This window comes from Pygocentrus nattereri, chromosome 9 (genome assembly GCF_015220715.1).
Source record: "Pygocentrus nattereri isolate fPygNat1 chromosome 9, fPygNat1.pri, whole genome shotgun sequence".
In the NCBI taxonomy this organism is placed as follows: domain Eukaryota; kingdom Metazoa; phylum Chordata; class Actinopteri; order Characiformes; family Serrasalmidae; genus Pygocentrus; species Pygocentrus nattereri.
In genome coordinates, this window is record NC_051219.1 from 44,746,576 (window position 1) to 44,762,334 (window position 15,759).

The following is a 15,759-nucleotide window of genomic DNA, read 5'->3' on the forward strand; positions in this document are numbered from 1 at the left end:
TAACACCGATTTTCTCTATAGTGGTGGTGATTGGAACCAGAAGAGCAACGTCCACAATGCCAATTTGAACATTTTATTTACTGTCCCAAACCACCGGCGAAGCTACACGGGTCTTTTGAGGATTTATATGTAATATTGATGATCTGGTCACAAAACTATGATTAAACTATGACCCAGGTTGGTTCCCATCACCACCACTGTCGCGAAAGTCACACCAACCATTCCACATAAAGTGGACAGTGAGCGTAGAAACGAGGAGGTGGTCAGAATGTTCAATCTAAACTGTACAAGTTATTACTGAACATATGAACTGTGTATATGTGAAGGGAAGAATTCAAGGTCCTCCAAAGTTGTCTTATTTATTCAATATTTCAAAACCTATAAGCAAAAAAAAAAAAAAAAAAAAAAAAACAATTTCCATCATAACTGATTAAATATGTAGAGATAAAACAGAATATTCTACGAGTGAAACCCTGGGAGAACACAAGGCACCGTTCCAGAAGATTGACAATCAGTTTGAGGTCTCGCATCCTGACTGGGAGCCCTGGATTTACCAACAAGAACCAAAAAAAAAAAAAAAAAAACCCGCTCAGAAAAATAAAAATATCCATTTCAGGACTTGCGTCTCATAAAAAGATTTATAATACATAGGAAAAGCTGCTATATGAAAGGTCAGCTGCATGTACAGACTCTTTCCTGCATCCTTGCCCATCAGGAGGACAGACAGTTGTGCTTCTAGTGCATTTTTACATTGAAAGACCCCAGTCGTAACTTACGCCTTGTGGCTTGTTATTCAATCTGACAAATTAACGTTAAAAGAACAAACTAACAGCAAGAGAAACACCTAGAAAGGACGACGGCTTAAAACGGGCAGGATATACAAAAAGACCGTAACACTTAAATGGACATAATTAGACGTATTCGCTGTATCACAGGTGGGGTGGGGTGGGGTGGGGTGGGGTTTGGGGGGGTGGAGGTGAGTCTCTTTGGTACAGAAAGAACTGAACACATTCATCCAGCGCCCAGATGTTTACATGGGTATTCGTCAGCGTCGTCATCTGACAGCATCCACACCGGCCCCCCCCCCCCGGCCCCCCCTCATAAAACACACATTTCACCAGCAAACATTCATTTCAGACATGATGAAGCATCAAACAATACTCGGACAGCAACCCTTGACGCAAAAAGACGAGAGTGATTGAAGAAAACGTGGCTGATGAGCGTGAATGCATAAAACGTGGTTGGAAAAAATCCACCCTGCGCTTATTTTCCTCCAGATTAGTATTTTTCAGAAAAAAAATAAAATCTTCTGACTGCATTGAGACGATGAACTGCCCTCTCGGACGATCCTGACCCGGCCCGAGCTGTGAAAAAACAGGGGGCGCGGAGTCACGGAGTCACTGGCAAACACACAAACGCTTCAGGTTTAAAATCAAACAGAAATTTCCTCTAAAATAATGTGCAACATGTCCGCGAGACGACGTAAGAGCTACTACTCTACAAGTAACCTAAAGGACTTGGACATCGAAACTCTGCGGTCGTGGAGATGCCAAGTTCCTGACGAGCAGCAATTACTTCGCTGGGTAACGTTTGAACCGAAAAGGGGAAAATGATAACAATAATAAAAAAATACAATAAAAAAGCCATGGCAACGTTGCTGTGTGTGTCTATTACACTGGCTACTTTCGTGTGAACTACATCGATATTGCCTAATAATCTCTTGAAAATCATTAGCCGAGAACACACAGGGGTCCATCCGCAATACCTAAAAACCGATAAGACCGTGAGACAGTTCAGCTCCCGCGGGGTCAAACGGCAGCACACTCCCCATCAGGCGAAAGAAGTTTAATTGGTGGTTTCCAGTCCGGTTTCTATGGTCAGTCCAAGAACGAAAGAGTGAGAGGATACCAGCCGACGAATGTGCAAAGCCTGCTAATGTCTCGAACGACCACCTTCGAACGCATGGTGCTCCTCGTGTGCTGAAAAAGAAGAAGAAGAAAAGCAAAACATTAAATTCATTCAAGCGTTTGGACGGGATGGTTTCACATTAACGGGTCGGGTACAGAACCGCTCGGTGCATTCCAAGCTGAATACTGTTTCAATACTGCAACGTGGAGCTGGACAATGGACTGGACAATGGACTGGACTGGACTGGACTGTAGAACAAACGAAGATCGAACGGGAAAATTACTGGTAAACTGTATCAAACATTCATGTCTAGGAATCTAAATAGCAGAGATGGGAATGAGAATTAAATGCGGATATAGCACGGAGCACTTGGAATGAAATATGCACCGGAGCAAGTCTAGTGACCAACCCAAACATCTGGAGAGGATTCAAACGGATATCATATCTCCGAACGCCAGAAATAGTGTCGAAGATGGTCAAACATAATAGTTCATGTTGGAGAAATTGTGGAAACCATATTCACACATTTTTGGTTGTGCCCCAAGTTACAGATGTTCTGGAAGGAAGTATTTGATGCTTCAGCAGAAGATTCTGGAAGCAATACCAGAGAACCTAGAGGGAAGATCTAAGACATACCCTCTAGGAATATTGTTAACAGTAGCTCTGAAACGTGTTACAATTAAATGGATGAATCCCGACCCTCCCACTGATAATTTATGGATCCAAAAGGTATGACACGTCTACCAAATGGAACAAGTAACATTTATTAAGAATTCAAAAAGATGTATTTAATAAGAGATGGGGGCCTGTTGGAGATCTGCTAATACATGGGAATTATTTTAAAATATATATTTTATATTTATGCATGTATGTGTATAATGATCTGTCTAATACATCATTTTCATTTATTTTTATTTATTTATTTTTATAATGCTACAATTACTTTTATTTTAAAGTGGATTCCCTTTGTTGCTTATTCATGTAGACTGTAGAATACAGCTTGTACCTTTTGTTTGTTTTCATGGAAAGACTTCAACACTATTATTTAAAAATAAATAAATAAAAAAGTAAAAATAAGTAAAAACACTGCAATGTGGCAGTTCAATACTCCAAGGCTGCGTTCACACAGCAGGTAAAAGTGGCCCGAATCTGATTTTCTCACCAAAGCCGATTTTTGGGTTTGGCTGTTCAGATTATCTTTTAAACGTGATCAGTTTTTGACTTCAGTCTGAAGAGATCGGCTCCTAAACTGACCCACATGGGTAAAAGAACGGAGCGTCACGCGGCTCGTCCAGAGATAAACAATCACGACCGCCAACGAACGCCGGTCGCTCCTGGAGGATCAGCTTCGTCTTCACCAGCATCGCAGGAGCATCATGAAGCTTCGCTGACTGACAGCTGGGCTCATCACCCTGAACGTGTTCGCCTCAAAAAGGGCGCGGTATTCGGCCACGGCCACTTCTTTAGCCTGTTTTTGACGCTGCGGCCTCGGTCTCCTCCGACCGCGCTCGGCCGTTTAGTCCGAAATCTCTGAACTCGGAGCGGCTGCGAAGGAGTGTCTTCTAATTCTGTGGTGCAGAAACATCAGCATAAACGTTTGAGTCTCAGCAGCACGAAACGAAGATGAATGTCGAGTTGGATTGACGTAAAAAAGTCGCATGAATTCCGATCGGGCTGTTCAGACGGAGTCACGTCGCCCAGACCGGATCGGATTTCAGTCCCACATATTAAAAGCGTCTCATATCGGAACTGAAATGGTCAGATTCAGTGTGTTTACCTGTTCACACGGACACTCAGACACACATCTGTGTCACAGATGAGGAAAAAGATTGGATTTGGGCCTCTTTTACCTGCTGAGTGAACAAAGCCTAAACTAACCGTCACCCCTTAAACTTCTCCATTTGAATGAAGGCATTGTACTTTACTATTCTTAAAAAAATAAAGGGTCCTTAAGAACGATGTCACAGGGCAGCGGTCAGCAACATGCGGCTCGTTTACTGCCCTGTCGCGGCTCCACAGCTGAATCAGGTCAGTAGGTAATAATAAAATAATCCTCCTCTACAGTAAAATAAAGCTCTGCTGATCCTTCAACTCAGTTTAACAGTAAATGGTCTTAAACGCTGGAGTTAATGTAGAACTGCTGATTCACCCTTTAACCCTGAAGATCAGCGCAGACGGCTGGTCACCATAGCAACACAGACAACAGTCTCGCCCAGCTAGTAGCTACGAAACGGCAAAGAAACTTCTATTCCTATTCCTTTTTTTTACTCTAATTCATGCCCATCTGTCTATTTTATGTTGTTTTTTTAGTCCTATTTTATTTCTGCATAGTTTATGTAAATTAACATGCAATTATATTCTTCCTACTGTAACACTGGAATATCCCTTCCTGATCAATTAAGTTCCATTCATCCATCCATTCCTCAATTCATCCATCCCTCGAGCCATCCATCCATCAATATCCATGTATCCATCCATCAAACCATTCCACCAATATCCATCCATCAATATCAAGCCATCCATCCATCAATATCCACCCATCCATCCATCAATATCCATCCATTCCTCCGAGCAATCCATCCATCACTCAATCTATCCATCCATCCATCAACATTCATGCATCCATCCATCCATCCATCCATCCATCGTCCAGGCAACCATCAATATCCATCCATCAATATCCATGCATCCATCCATCGATCAATCCATCCATCCATATCCATCCATCCATCCATCCATCAATATTCATGCATCCATCCATCGTCCAGGCAACCATCAATATCCATGCATCCATCCATCCATCAATATCCATCCATCATTCAGGCAACCATCAATATCTATCCATCCATCGATCAATCCATCCACCAATATTCATGCATCCATCCATCAATCCATCCATCAATATTCATGCATCCATCCATCAATCCATCCATCAATCAATATCCATGCATCCATCCATCAATCTATCCATTTTAATCCCCTGTGCACAATTTTAATGGCACTGTAACGGCCACTATTAAGCAACAAAAGCAAACTCACAGGCAACGACAACAAGACAAATTACACTGCAGGAGTATAAAACTTACGCTTATAAAATACTGCTTTAAAGGAGATCTGTGGAAGTAGCTCGTAGATTCTTCCTAAGATGTTCGCCTCGTTAGCAAAAGAAGCGTTTCCATTCCAAACCTGGACGACGTCCTCTCTGTCTCGCATGCTGACGCTGACACCAACGACTTCATCCTCTGAAAGAAAGCGAGTGGGGAATGGTATGAGCTCAGTGAACGAACTCAAAGGTAAACATTATAAAAGCCGTTTGTCAGTCACAGACACGACTCACCTGACGCACAATAGTCAGCGAACTGTTCACCAATAGTAGCCAACAGCAATTCTTTCCATACAGCAGACTGGCAAACAACAAAGAGACAATGTGTACCCAGATCAATACAGTTATGATGAGACATATGACATAACTTTAGGTAAAAACAGAGGGATCAATGTACTGTTCAGTGTGTGATCTCCATACATCAGAAATACAGGGAGATTCAATAAGATTCGTCTGATTTCAAACTGATTCATTTCACCTGTAAATCATTCCAGATCAGTGCAGTGAGCTGTAAACGGTTTAAATGAGCATAAAGTTTATTATGTAGTTCTACAAGGTCTCAGTCTGAACCTCCTCCAGCTGGACAGACGACATCAACACCACAGTCAGACTCATCCCAGACTGGACTGAGCGTGTCGGGCGTCGCTGCTCTCACGGCTCTTTCAGTGGGATTTCGGAGATCATCCAGTGCTGTGGAACCAGCGCCGAACGCTCTGAGCTGCTGGAGCTTCACTGCTGATGAAAATCCCGCTGCTCAGTTCTGACGGATTCACTCTTATTGACGTGGAGAACGCAGAACGTTCTGCTCAGGGGTCTCGGCTCCTCTCAGACTGAAGGAGCAGGTCAGGAACTCTATGACCCCGTCTTACAGTTGGACTGTGATTGGTTCCTCGGCGCCTCACGGTTATAAAAATATGACTCTGAGATCGGACGAATCTTTCTGAATCTCCCTGCATAAGCAAACAAAACTTACCGTGCTCTCCTTTGGTACTTTCATCTTCCACACACCTCCCTTTGCATTACTTTCCTCCTCCCTGCAGGTCAAAGAGAGACACAATTTTTATGATATATCATTTGAATTGAACCAAATTAGGCTTTCTAGCACTCCAACACCAATCAGTCGACTTTGTTCAGTTTTTTTAATCATCTATACTTGTGATGACATCGTGCCAGTTAGTTGAGGAACCGGCTAGCATTAGGTTTGCTGGAAGCTCTAACACCAGCCGCTTTACTTCGCTTCCTCAGACTCGAGTCAATGTCATTTAAACTTGTCAGTAAAAATGTTCATCAGAACCTGTTCTGTGGTAAACAGAGATAGCTAAGCTACTCTCTCCTGGACAGCAGCTCTGTTTAACATTAAGACATCGGTGCTAGACTGAAGCTTCACCGTTTATTGAACAGTGGACTTAAATTTTAATTTATTTGCTGTTCTGTCTGAGCGAATTGAACCTAGCAGGATGTGGTGGCACAATACCAACGTAAACGTAAAACCAATTACGTTGAGCTTTTTTAAGCGTTCCTTGTGGAAATGCCATAGGAACGGTTGCTCAGAACAGTTTGGCCCTGCAATGGAAAAGACGCCTAAAAGGCCTAGCAAAAACTCTGTGAAGCAACTCTAGACCGTTTCATTATCCCTCCTCCACCAAATTTTACCGTTGGTACTATGCATTCCATGCATTTGTCCATGAAACTGCCTGTAAGGCATGAATCATCGCTCCAGACCATAGTGATCTCAGGCGCCGTCACAATATTCTTAACTTACACTTACAAAAATATCAGTTCTAGTGCTGATGTTGCTTCCAGAGGCATTTCGCAACAAAGAATTGACCGTTTTATATGCTGTGCACTTCAGCGCTCCGCAGCCTCGGTCTGTGATGTGGTCTACCGCTTTGTGGCTGAGCTGTTGCTCCTAGACCAGAGGTCACTAATAGGCGGAGTCTGGACCCAGACGCTGTCATATGCGGACCTGGACGTATAACCGTTAAACTATGGAAAAATCGAAGGGGTGGACCTTTTTTAATCTGTGCAACATTTCTAGCCTTTATGGTACAAATTTAGCGGCCCGGGAGACTCTCAGACCAATCGCTTGCGCTGTAAATATCACAGGTGACGCTACTCAGCCAATCAGATCTGTGCATTACGATGAGCTCTGAGACCTGAGTCAGTGACCCCACACAGGGGAGGGATGAGGAGAGAAACAGCGGTCAGAGAGGAAAGTGAGTCAGAGGGAAGTTATTCCACAGGATGTGACTCTAAATAGAGGAAACTGACAGTAAATTGTGTTGAAATCTGACCGAACTGGACTTTATTTGATCTGATGTTCAGTAAATGTTGGTGAAATCTGACCGAACTGGACTTTATTTGATCTGATATTCAGTAAATATTGTTGAAATCTGACTGAACTGGACTTTATTTGATCTGATATTCAGCTGTCGACTGTATAAGATGCTGATATTCCTACTCGGCTACTTCAGTAAACAGTATATGGCACTGAGTCGTGATGCAGGTCAGACATTATGATGTTCTGGACCTTCGCTTGAGGAAATTCTCTCTAACTGGACCTTAATGAATTTTAATTAAATACCCCATGCTCTAGATGATGCCGTATCACAATAATAGCACTTACAGTTGGCTGGGGCAGACTTAGCAGGGCAAAAAATTTCACAGGCTGACTTTGGGTGGCATCCTATGGCAGTGCCACGTTTAAAGTCACTGAGCTCTTCAGTGTGACCCATTCTACTGCCAGTGCTTGCCTATGGAGACTGCATGGCTATGTGCTTGATTTTATACACCTGCTAATAAAGGGTGTGGCTTAAAAACCTGGCAGGGTATCTTTTTGTCTTAAGATCTGACAGGTGGAGATAAGATTTTGTACAAACTCGTATTACAGAAGCAAATCTCATCTGTCTTAACCTACTCGACAATCAACTCGTGTCTGTCGCCTAGCAACCGCCCATAAGCGCACAGCTGAAATGTAAACACGTAAACAAAATAAGGCAGTAGCATTACTCTGGTGCCTTTATCTGATGTTAAAAGGGTCAAACCATACTAAAGTACGATAAACTTGACGTCAGAAATTGTGTGACAGGGCCTCGTGCCGTTTATCAGGACCTCGCTGCTCCCCAAATCTCGGTTTCAGTTTCAGTTTCCCAAATACTTGGGCCGACCACGCTAACATTATTCTAATAAACGTCAACACGCTGATCTGTCTCCTCTATTCAGCCACATCACTGCAATGTCATTTGATGAGTTTATCAATGTTAATACACAAGTTAGAGCAGCATTTTCATTGTAGATAAACACACATTCATTACACTAATTATAGAGATCTGTGCAGCAAATCACTACATAAAACAATAGGAACAGATGGTCAAAACAGATGTTGAGACACCTCTAGAGTTGTCTTCAAAGTTAGGACAGAATTTAGGACATTTAGTCCAGTTAGGAATTTTCTGTAGTACTGTTTTTGTATCTGGAGTTCGGACAAGATTATGAACCTGTTGTTCTGCAATAGCTTCTGTCCTAAATTCAGTCCTAACCGAAGACATCGTGGTGAGTAAACAGATAAGAGTTCAGAAGTTAAGAAGTTTCTGCAGTACGGCCCCCAAAATAGATCGTTAGCAGGGATGCCACATACAGAACTTCTGGCCATATACGGTAGCGTATTGTTCTGACAGCGACAACATGCAAGATTTAGAAAGATTTTAAAACTTTACCATAGTGGTCTTCGTTCTCCTCGCATTAAGTGGTAGCTACACCTCAAAGGGAGGTAAGACACTGCGGGTATATTGTTGTACACACTCCAGAAGCTCTGTTTAAAAAAGTACAAAGGACAAAAAAAATACATGTTTAACAGAACAAGTTGTTTGGAATGATGGAATAAAAAATATTTTGGGATAAAAGATACATGCCCACTTTATCAGCTCCACTTACTGTATAGCTGCACTCTGTAGTTCTACAGTTACAGACTGTAGTCCATCTGTTTCTCTGATACTCTGTTACCCTGTTCTTCAGTGGTCAGGACCCCCATGGACCCTCACAGAGCAGGTACTGTTTGGGTGGTGGATCATTCTCAGCACTGCAGTAATGCTGACGTGGTGGTGTTGTGTTAGTGTGTGTTGTGCTGGTACGAGTGGATCAGACACAGCAGTGCTGCTGGAGTTTTTAAACACTGCGTCCACTCACTGTCCACTCTATTAGACACTCCTACCATGTCGGTCCACCTTGTAGATGTAAAGTCAGAGACGACAGCTCATCTGCTGCTGCACAGTTTGTGTTGGTCATCCTCTAGTCCTTCATCAGTGGTCACAGGACGCTGCCCACAGGACGCTGTTGGCTGGATATTTTTGATTGGTGGACTATTCTCAGTCCAGCAGCGACACTGATCCACTCAGACCAGCACAACACACCACCAACATGTCAGTGTTACTGCAGTGCTGAGAATGATCCACCCCCCGAATACTACCTGCTCTGTGAGGGTCCATGGGGGTCCTGACCACTGAAGAACAGGGTAAAAGGGGGCCAACAAAGTATGTAGAGAAACAGGTGGACTATATACATATAAGTAATAGTTATGAAGGATTTGTACAGTTGCACAGCTGAGGATGCACAGATCTGAAGAATGGCAAAATATTCCACTTGTGAAACGGGATCAATGTGTGTCTTTATTGCCCAAACAATTGTGCAAAGGAAAAGTGATGCAACACTGTGGTGAACATGGTCCTGTTTCAATGTGCATTATATTTGGAATAAGCATATGTTTACAAATCACGTCTGCTTTCTGCGGACGATGTGGTCCTGTTGGCGTCACAAGGCCGGGACCTCCAGCTCTCTCTGGACCAGTGTGCAGCAGTGTGATGAAAATCAGCACCCCTAAATCTGAGACCATGGTCCTCGGTCGGAAAACGGGTGGAATGCTCTGTCCAGGTTGGGAGTGAATCCATGCCCCAAGTGGAAGAGTTTAAATATCTTGGGATTTTGTTCACGGGTGAAGGAAGGTTGGAGCGAGAGGTTGACAGGCGGATTGGTGCGGCGTCTGCAGTAATGCGGACCCTAAACCGGTCCGTCATGGTGAAGAGAGAGCTGAGCCAGAAGGCGAAGCTGTCAATTTACCGGTCAGTCTATGTTCCGACTCTCACCTCTGGTCACGAGCTTTGGGTAGTGACCGAAAGAACGAGATTGTGGATACAAGCGGCCGAAATAAGCTTTCTCCACAGGGTCGCCGGACTCTCCCTTAGAGATAGGATGAGAAGCTCGGCGATTCGGGAGAAGCTCGGAGTAGAGCCGCTGCTCCTCCACGTTGAGAGAAGCCAGTTGAGGTGGTTCTGGCATCTGGTAAGGACGGCCTCTGGGCGCCTGACTAGGGAGGTGTTCCAGACATGTCCGATGGGGAGGAGACACCGGGGAAGACCCAGGACACGTTGGAGGGATTATATCTCTCGACTGTCTTGGGAATGCCTCGGTATCCCTCTGGAAGAGCTGGAGGAGGTGGAAGGGGAGAGGCTTAGGCTGCTGCCCCCGCGACCCGGACCCAGATAAGCTTTTTTGGAATTTGGTTTCCACTTTTATTAAGATGGCTGGCAGCAAGAAAACGACTGTTTACACTGTTTTACTACCTTTTTTTGTTTTACCTGCTGCGTTTCTGTCCGTCGTCTGACTGCGTGACTCTCAGATCACAGCAGGTTAATATCTCTGCACCTTATTCCACGACCTCATGTCCAGAACCGGGCGCTGTGTCGGTGCTGCACTGTCCGGTCTGTTTACTGTGTCTAACGTCTGTTTAATTTATCGTATTTATTGTTTCTAGTGAACGTTTCTGTTTGCACACCATGTCTGCACGTTTGCACTTTGTGTTCCTTGCTGCTCCGTGATGTTCCTGGAGGAACGTAATTTCACTCCACGGTGAACTTGTACAGAGATGGAATGACAAAGCCTCTTGACTTTACTGGAAACATCAAGCGCTACTGTATATGTGGTCTCTCTGCATATTTAACCATCACGGCATGCTGACTTCAGCATGTTACAGGTACATGAATTTCATCATTCTGGAATTCCTATGATGACACACAGCAATGTGAAATGCCATTAAAAAAGTCTGAGTTCCTTAAATGACCAGCTTAAAAAAAACAGCTCAGTTGATCAGTTTCACACCCTGACCACACACACACACACACACACACACACTCATTAGAGGCTAACGTCCTATAGCAGAGTCAACCATACATCAGGCGTCTTTTTAGGATGTCTCAGCGTAAATCAGAAATATTATATCACTATCAGCATCAATAACGACCTTATCGAACACATCACGACTGTGATTTGGTCACAGGCACAAGCTGAATAAATACAGTAAGAAATGAATAAACTGGCCGTGAATGCGGCTTTAATATGTTCTAATGTTCAGTTCCTTCCTCCTAATTAGAGCTCCTTAACGAGCAGCTTGTTGCTACGTCAGAGTAACGAGCTCCGCCCACTCGCTGCTCAGCCGGCAGTTCGTTCTCCAGCTCCTTACACTAAATTCCCAAACTGTCGTCTCCACTGAGCAGCTTGTCAGTCGGCAGCTGTGACAGAAGAACAGCTGAACAACCTGGAATCAGCCAGAAATGAACCCAACACCATTCGCCAGACGTGTCTGATCTTCAGAGTCGGACCGAATCAGACTGACCCGTAAAACTGACCCAATATCAGGTTCAGCTCAGTTTGGTCAGTTTGTCCAGATCAGTATTAATGTTGTTTTGTTCCAGCCGGTCTGTGAAGCTTCTTACAGCCCGTTTAGTTTGGCGAATGGTTGACCGGAAGGTTGCCGGTTCGATCCCCTCGGCTGACAGACCATGACTGAAGTGCCCTTGATCAAGACACCCAACCCCCAACTGCTCCCCGGGCAGCATGGTTAGGGCTGCCCACCACTTTGGGCAAGTGTGCTCACTGCCACTTAGTGTGTGTGTTCACTAGTGTGCATGTCCACTCACTGGCCACTTTATTAGGTACAGTTCAGTTGCTTGTTAACACAAATAGCTAATCAGCCAATCACACGGCCGCAGTTCACTGCATTGAGGCCTGTAGAGGTGGTCAAGACGACTTGCTGAAGTGCAGACCGAGCATCAGAACGGGGAAGAAAGGGGATTTAAGGGACTTTGAACGTGCCGTGGTTGTTGGTGCCAGACGGGCTGGTCTGAGTATTTCAGAAACTGCTGATCTGCTGGGATTTTCACGCTCAACCATCTCTAGGGTTCACAGAGAACGGTCCGAAAAAGAGGAAATATCCAGTGAGCGGTCAGTTGTGTGGACGAAAACACCTTGTTGATGTGAGAGGTCAGAGGAGAATGGGCAGACTGGTTCCAGATGATAGAAAGGCAGCAGGAACTCAAATAACCAACCAGAATCTCTGAGGAACGTTTCCAACACCTTGTTGAAAGTCTGACAAGAAGAATTAAGAGAGTTCTGAAGGAAAAAGGGGGTCCAACCTTTTACTAACACTGTACCTAATAAAGTGGCTGGTGAGTGAATGTGGGATGGGTTAACCGGAGGTCTAATTCCACAGTGTGCAAACAGAGTTGGCTGATGGTTCTGAATAAACAAGAAATCTCTAAGCTTCTAATATCAAGTTTCTCTAACAGCGCCCACCTGAACCGTCTGCACTGTGTAGATCTTTTTCAGATTTGATTCACACTCGGCTGCCGTCGTCCCTGGTAATGACCTGGAAGTCAGAAATAAAAACATAAGCAAACAGATGTTTAAGTGCTGGAAAAACACCACGTACAAACTTGTGATATGAGTAGACAAAAGTTTATGGCATCATCCCTGCAATAACTGATAGACCGACGTAATCAGCTAATTTGCATAATCTGTCCTGTCGAAATTGTTGAGAAACAGAAGCCGTTTTGTTCACCGCTGTGAGCAGCTCATCCAAAAAGCAAACAGGACTTCAACCCCTGCCATTTAATAACCTTCCTGGCCAAATGTCTGTAGGGACATCGATTTAATTCAGCTGTTACTCGCATCCCTCATTTCTGAGTTAAAAGCCAGTGCAGTAAACATTAAGCAATAAAGATTTCTGCAACATTCTGTGATGGACGACCTCGTTTCTGCAGCCCCAGCTGAGCGCAAGGACAAATATTACAAGGGATTACAGCCAAACTACAATGCAAATGAAAGCAAACCCTAGAAGGAAGAAAAGATTACAGAATTATTACAAAACGGGCATTAATGTGACAAAGCAGTGTGTGACGTATTCAAAAACAACAACAAACTAGTAAACAAAAGTGGGTTAATAACAGAAATAAGTGACATGGCAAAAATGCAACATCACAACACTCCAGTAAGTTTTTCTTCTTAATGATTTAATCATTTTCTGGCGTGTTTTCCGTTCCAATAACAGACGAAACTGGCATGTTTTAAAAAAAATGCCAAATACTTTCAGTACTAAACCCAGTCAAACAGGGCTAACAACGCTGGTTCTAATCACACAGAGGTACTGCCGATATCCAATACACAGCACTGCGCTCAGCAGGGAGTTTATCACAATATACATCAGAATAAAGTCACATTCATAATTCAAATAAACAGAAAAACTATAAACAGTAACAAGAATTTCTCGGGTCCATATTTTTCCTGGACACCTTCACAGCCGCCGCAGAGACTCATTAATATCATCAATGACATCATGAGCTCAATTTACTGAGCACTGATTGGTCAAACCAGGAGCTGCTTTATAACTACATATAATACTGGACTTCCTCGAGGAGAGGCTTGGAGATGGTTAAACAAACGCACTGACGTCCAGAACATCTCTGTTTATTATATACACACTCACCAGACACTTTATTAGGAACACCTGTTCAGTTGCTTGTTAACACAAATAGCTGATCAGCCAATCACACGGCCGCAGCTCACTGCGTTTAGGCATGTAGAGGTGGTCAAGACAACCTGCTGAAGTGCAGACCGAGCATCAGAACGGGGAAGAAAGGGGATTTAAGGGGCTTTGAACGTGGCGTGGTTGTTGGTGCCAGACGGGCTGGTCTGAGTATTTCAGAAACTGCTGATCTGCTGGGATTTTCACGCTCAACCATCTCTAGGGTTCACAGAGAACGGTCCCAAAAATAGGAAATATCCAGTGAGCGGTCAGTTGTGTGGACGAAAATGCCTTGTTGATGTGAGAGGTCAGAGGAGAATGGGCAGACTGGTTCCAGATGATAGAAAGACAACAGGAACTCAAATAACCAACCAGAATCTCTGAGGAACGTTTCCAACACCTTGTTGAAAGTCTGCCACGAAGAATTAAGACAGGTCTGAAGGCAAAAGGGGGTCCAGCCTTTTACTAGCACCTAATAAAGTGGCCGGCGAGTGTATATGTTTATTAATATTCTATAAATGTTGTACCGTACAGTACCTGTAGGCCCAGAAAAGGACATCATGGCACACGATGATGTAACTGATCACGATAAATACCGTCTAATCGCCCAGCCCTGGTCAAAATGTGGGTTAACGCTGTTGTTTATACAGCGTAGATCACATTACACGCTACGTGTTCCAGAAATGTGGAAAGCTGGCGCTATTATGGGGGTCAGAAAGTGGTCATATGTGTTTGTCGGGTGCCCGGCTTTCGTCCTGGAGCACAGAGAAGCTGTGGGGGGTCAGCTAGCTGAGTAAATAGGTGCTGGGTGACGAACAAGTCGACCTACTTTTACGGACGACGCTGGCTGGGTAGCCGGCTGGCAGCGAGAGGGCGAATGGAGTCAGAAACGAGCCATAACGCGGTCTTTCTACAGACCTGGCTGTCAGTGGGTCACCCGTACATCAATTCCCCCCTTCTGGGGTTTCTATCGCTTTATATAGCAGCGCAAAGCGTCTGAGGAGCTCGGATGACTTGGCTAGCTTAGCTTAGCGAGCTAAGGCTAAAAACATTAGCCTGCTCGACGAGCCGCCGGGCCTCCGCGGCCTTTGTTAGCGGGCTTTGGGTGAACTAAACCCGGGGAGGCTTCAGACCTCGCTCTCGCAGCAAAGGTGAGGCGTGTTGGCGGCAGCGTGACCTTACCTATCCAGCCAAAAGGTCCATGGAGAGTGGAGGGGCAGCGAGGTGCCGTCCTCGACGTGGTTCGTGATGTTTTCCAGCTCTTTCTCGTCGATGTGGATGTTGTTCTCGGAGGAGTTGACCGGGCTGCCGCTTTGTCTCCCCGCGTTCAGCTGCAGGTTCGGGGCTGCAGGGGCCGCCATGGTTTCGCACTGAAGATAGCTAGAACTTATCCCGGGTTAAATCGCTTTTAATGACCACATCCGAAGCGAGCGACCTCTACAGTGGCGCTGACTCGGGCCGGCCAGTCCGCCGCGTCACCCGCACAACAACAACAACAGCAGCAGCAGCAGCAACAAAGGCGCGCTGGAGCGAACGACTCCCAAACGAATCGTTCAGTTGATCCGACTCTTTTTCCATAAATCGGTCAAACCGATTCAGCCCGAATGAATTCAACTTGTTTGTGGAGCCAGCGGTGTTTACTGACCTACATATGGGCCAAACGACTCTAGTAGCTACGCGTCGGATAATATCTACATGTACTAGACGTCAGCTTCTTAATTTGTGCAGGGGGTGCATTCATAGACAGAGTGCTGCACATGCTGCTCTTTCTGCGTACCTTATTGCGCATCTTGCGCAGCTGGACACTGTATTTGGTACCAAAATCTGCACATATTTATTCATTCAGTGGTCATTATGTGCGTCTGATCCTGGCTGCTAAACATCCTCCGGGATCAAT

At 44.7% G+C, this 15,759-nt stretch overlaps 1 protein-coding gene across 1 annotated transcript; it reads right to left on the reverse strand.

Annotated features, from left to right (window-relative positions):
- Nucleotides 1-619: 619 nt before the first annotated feature.
- Nucleotides 620-15,439, reverse strand: eif4e3 (eukaryotic translation initiation factor 4E family member 3). Its single transcript, XM_017715909.2, has 7 exons — nucleotides 15,045-15,439; nucleotides 12,635-12,707; nucleotides 8,728-8,822; nucleotides 5,985-6,045; nucleotides 5,246-5,312; nucleotides 4,995-5,150; nucleotides 620-1,979 (listed from the first exon to the last, which is right to left on the reverse strand). Exons 1-7 carry the CDS (start codon nucleotides 15,221-15,223, stop codon nucleotides 1,933-1,935), a joined length of 678 nt encoding a protein of 225 aa, XP_017571398.1. The 5' UTR covers nucleotides 15,224-15,439; the 3' UTR covers nucleotides 620-1,932.
- Nucleotides 15,440-15,759: the final 320 nt, after the last annotated feature.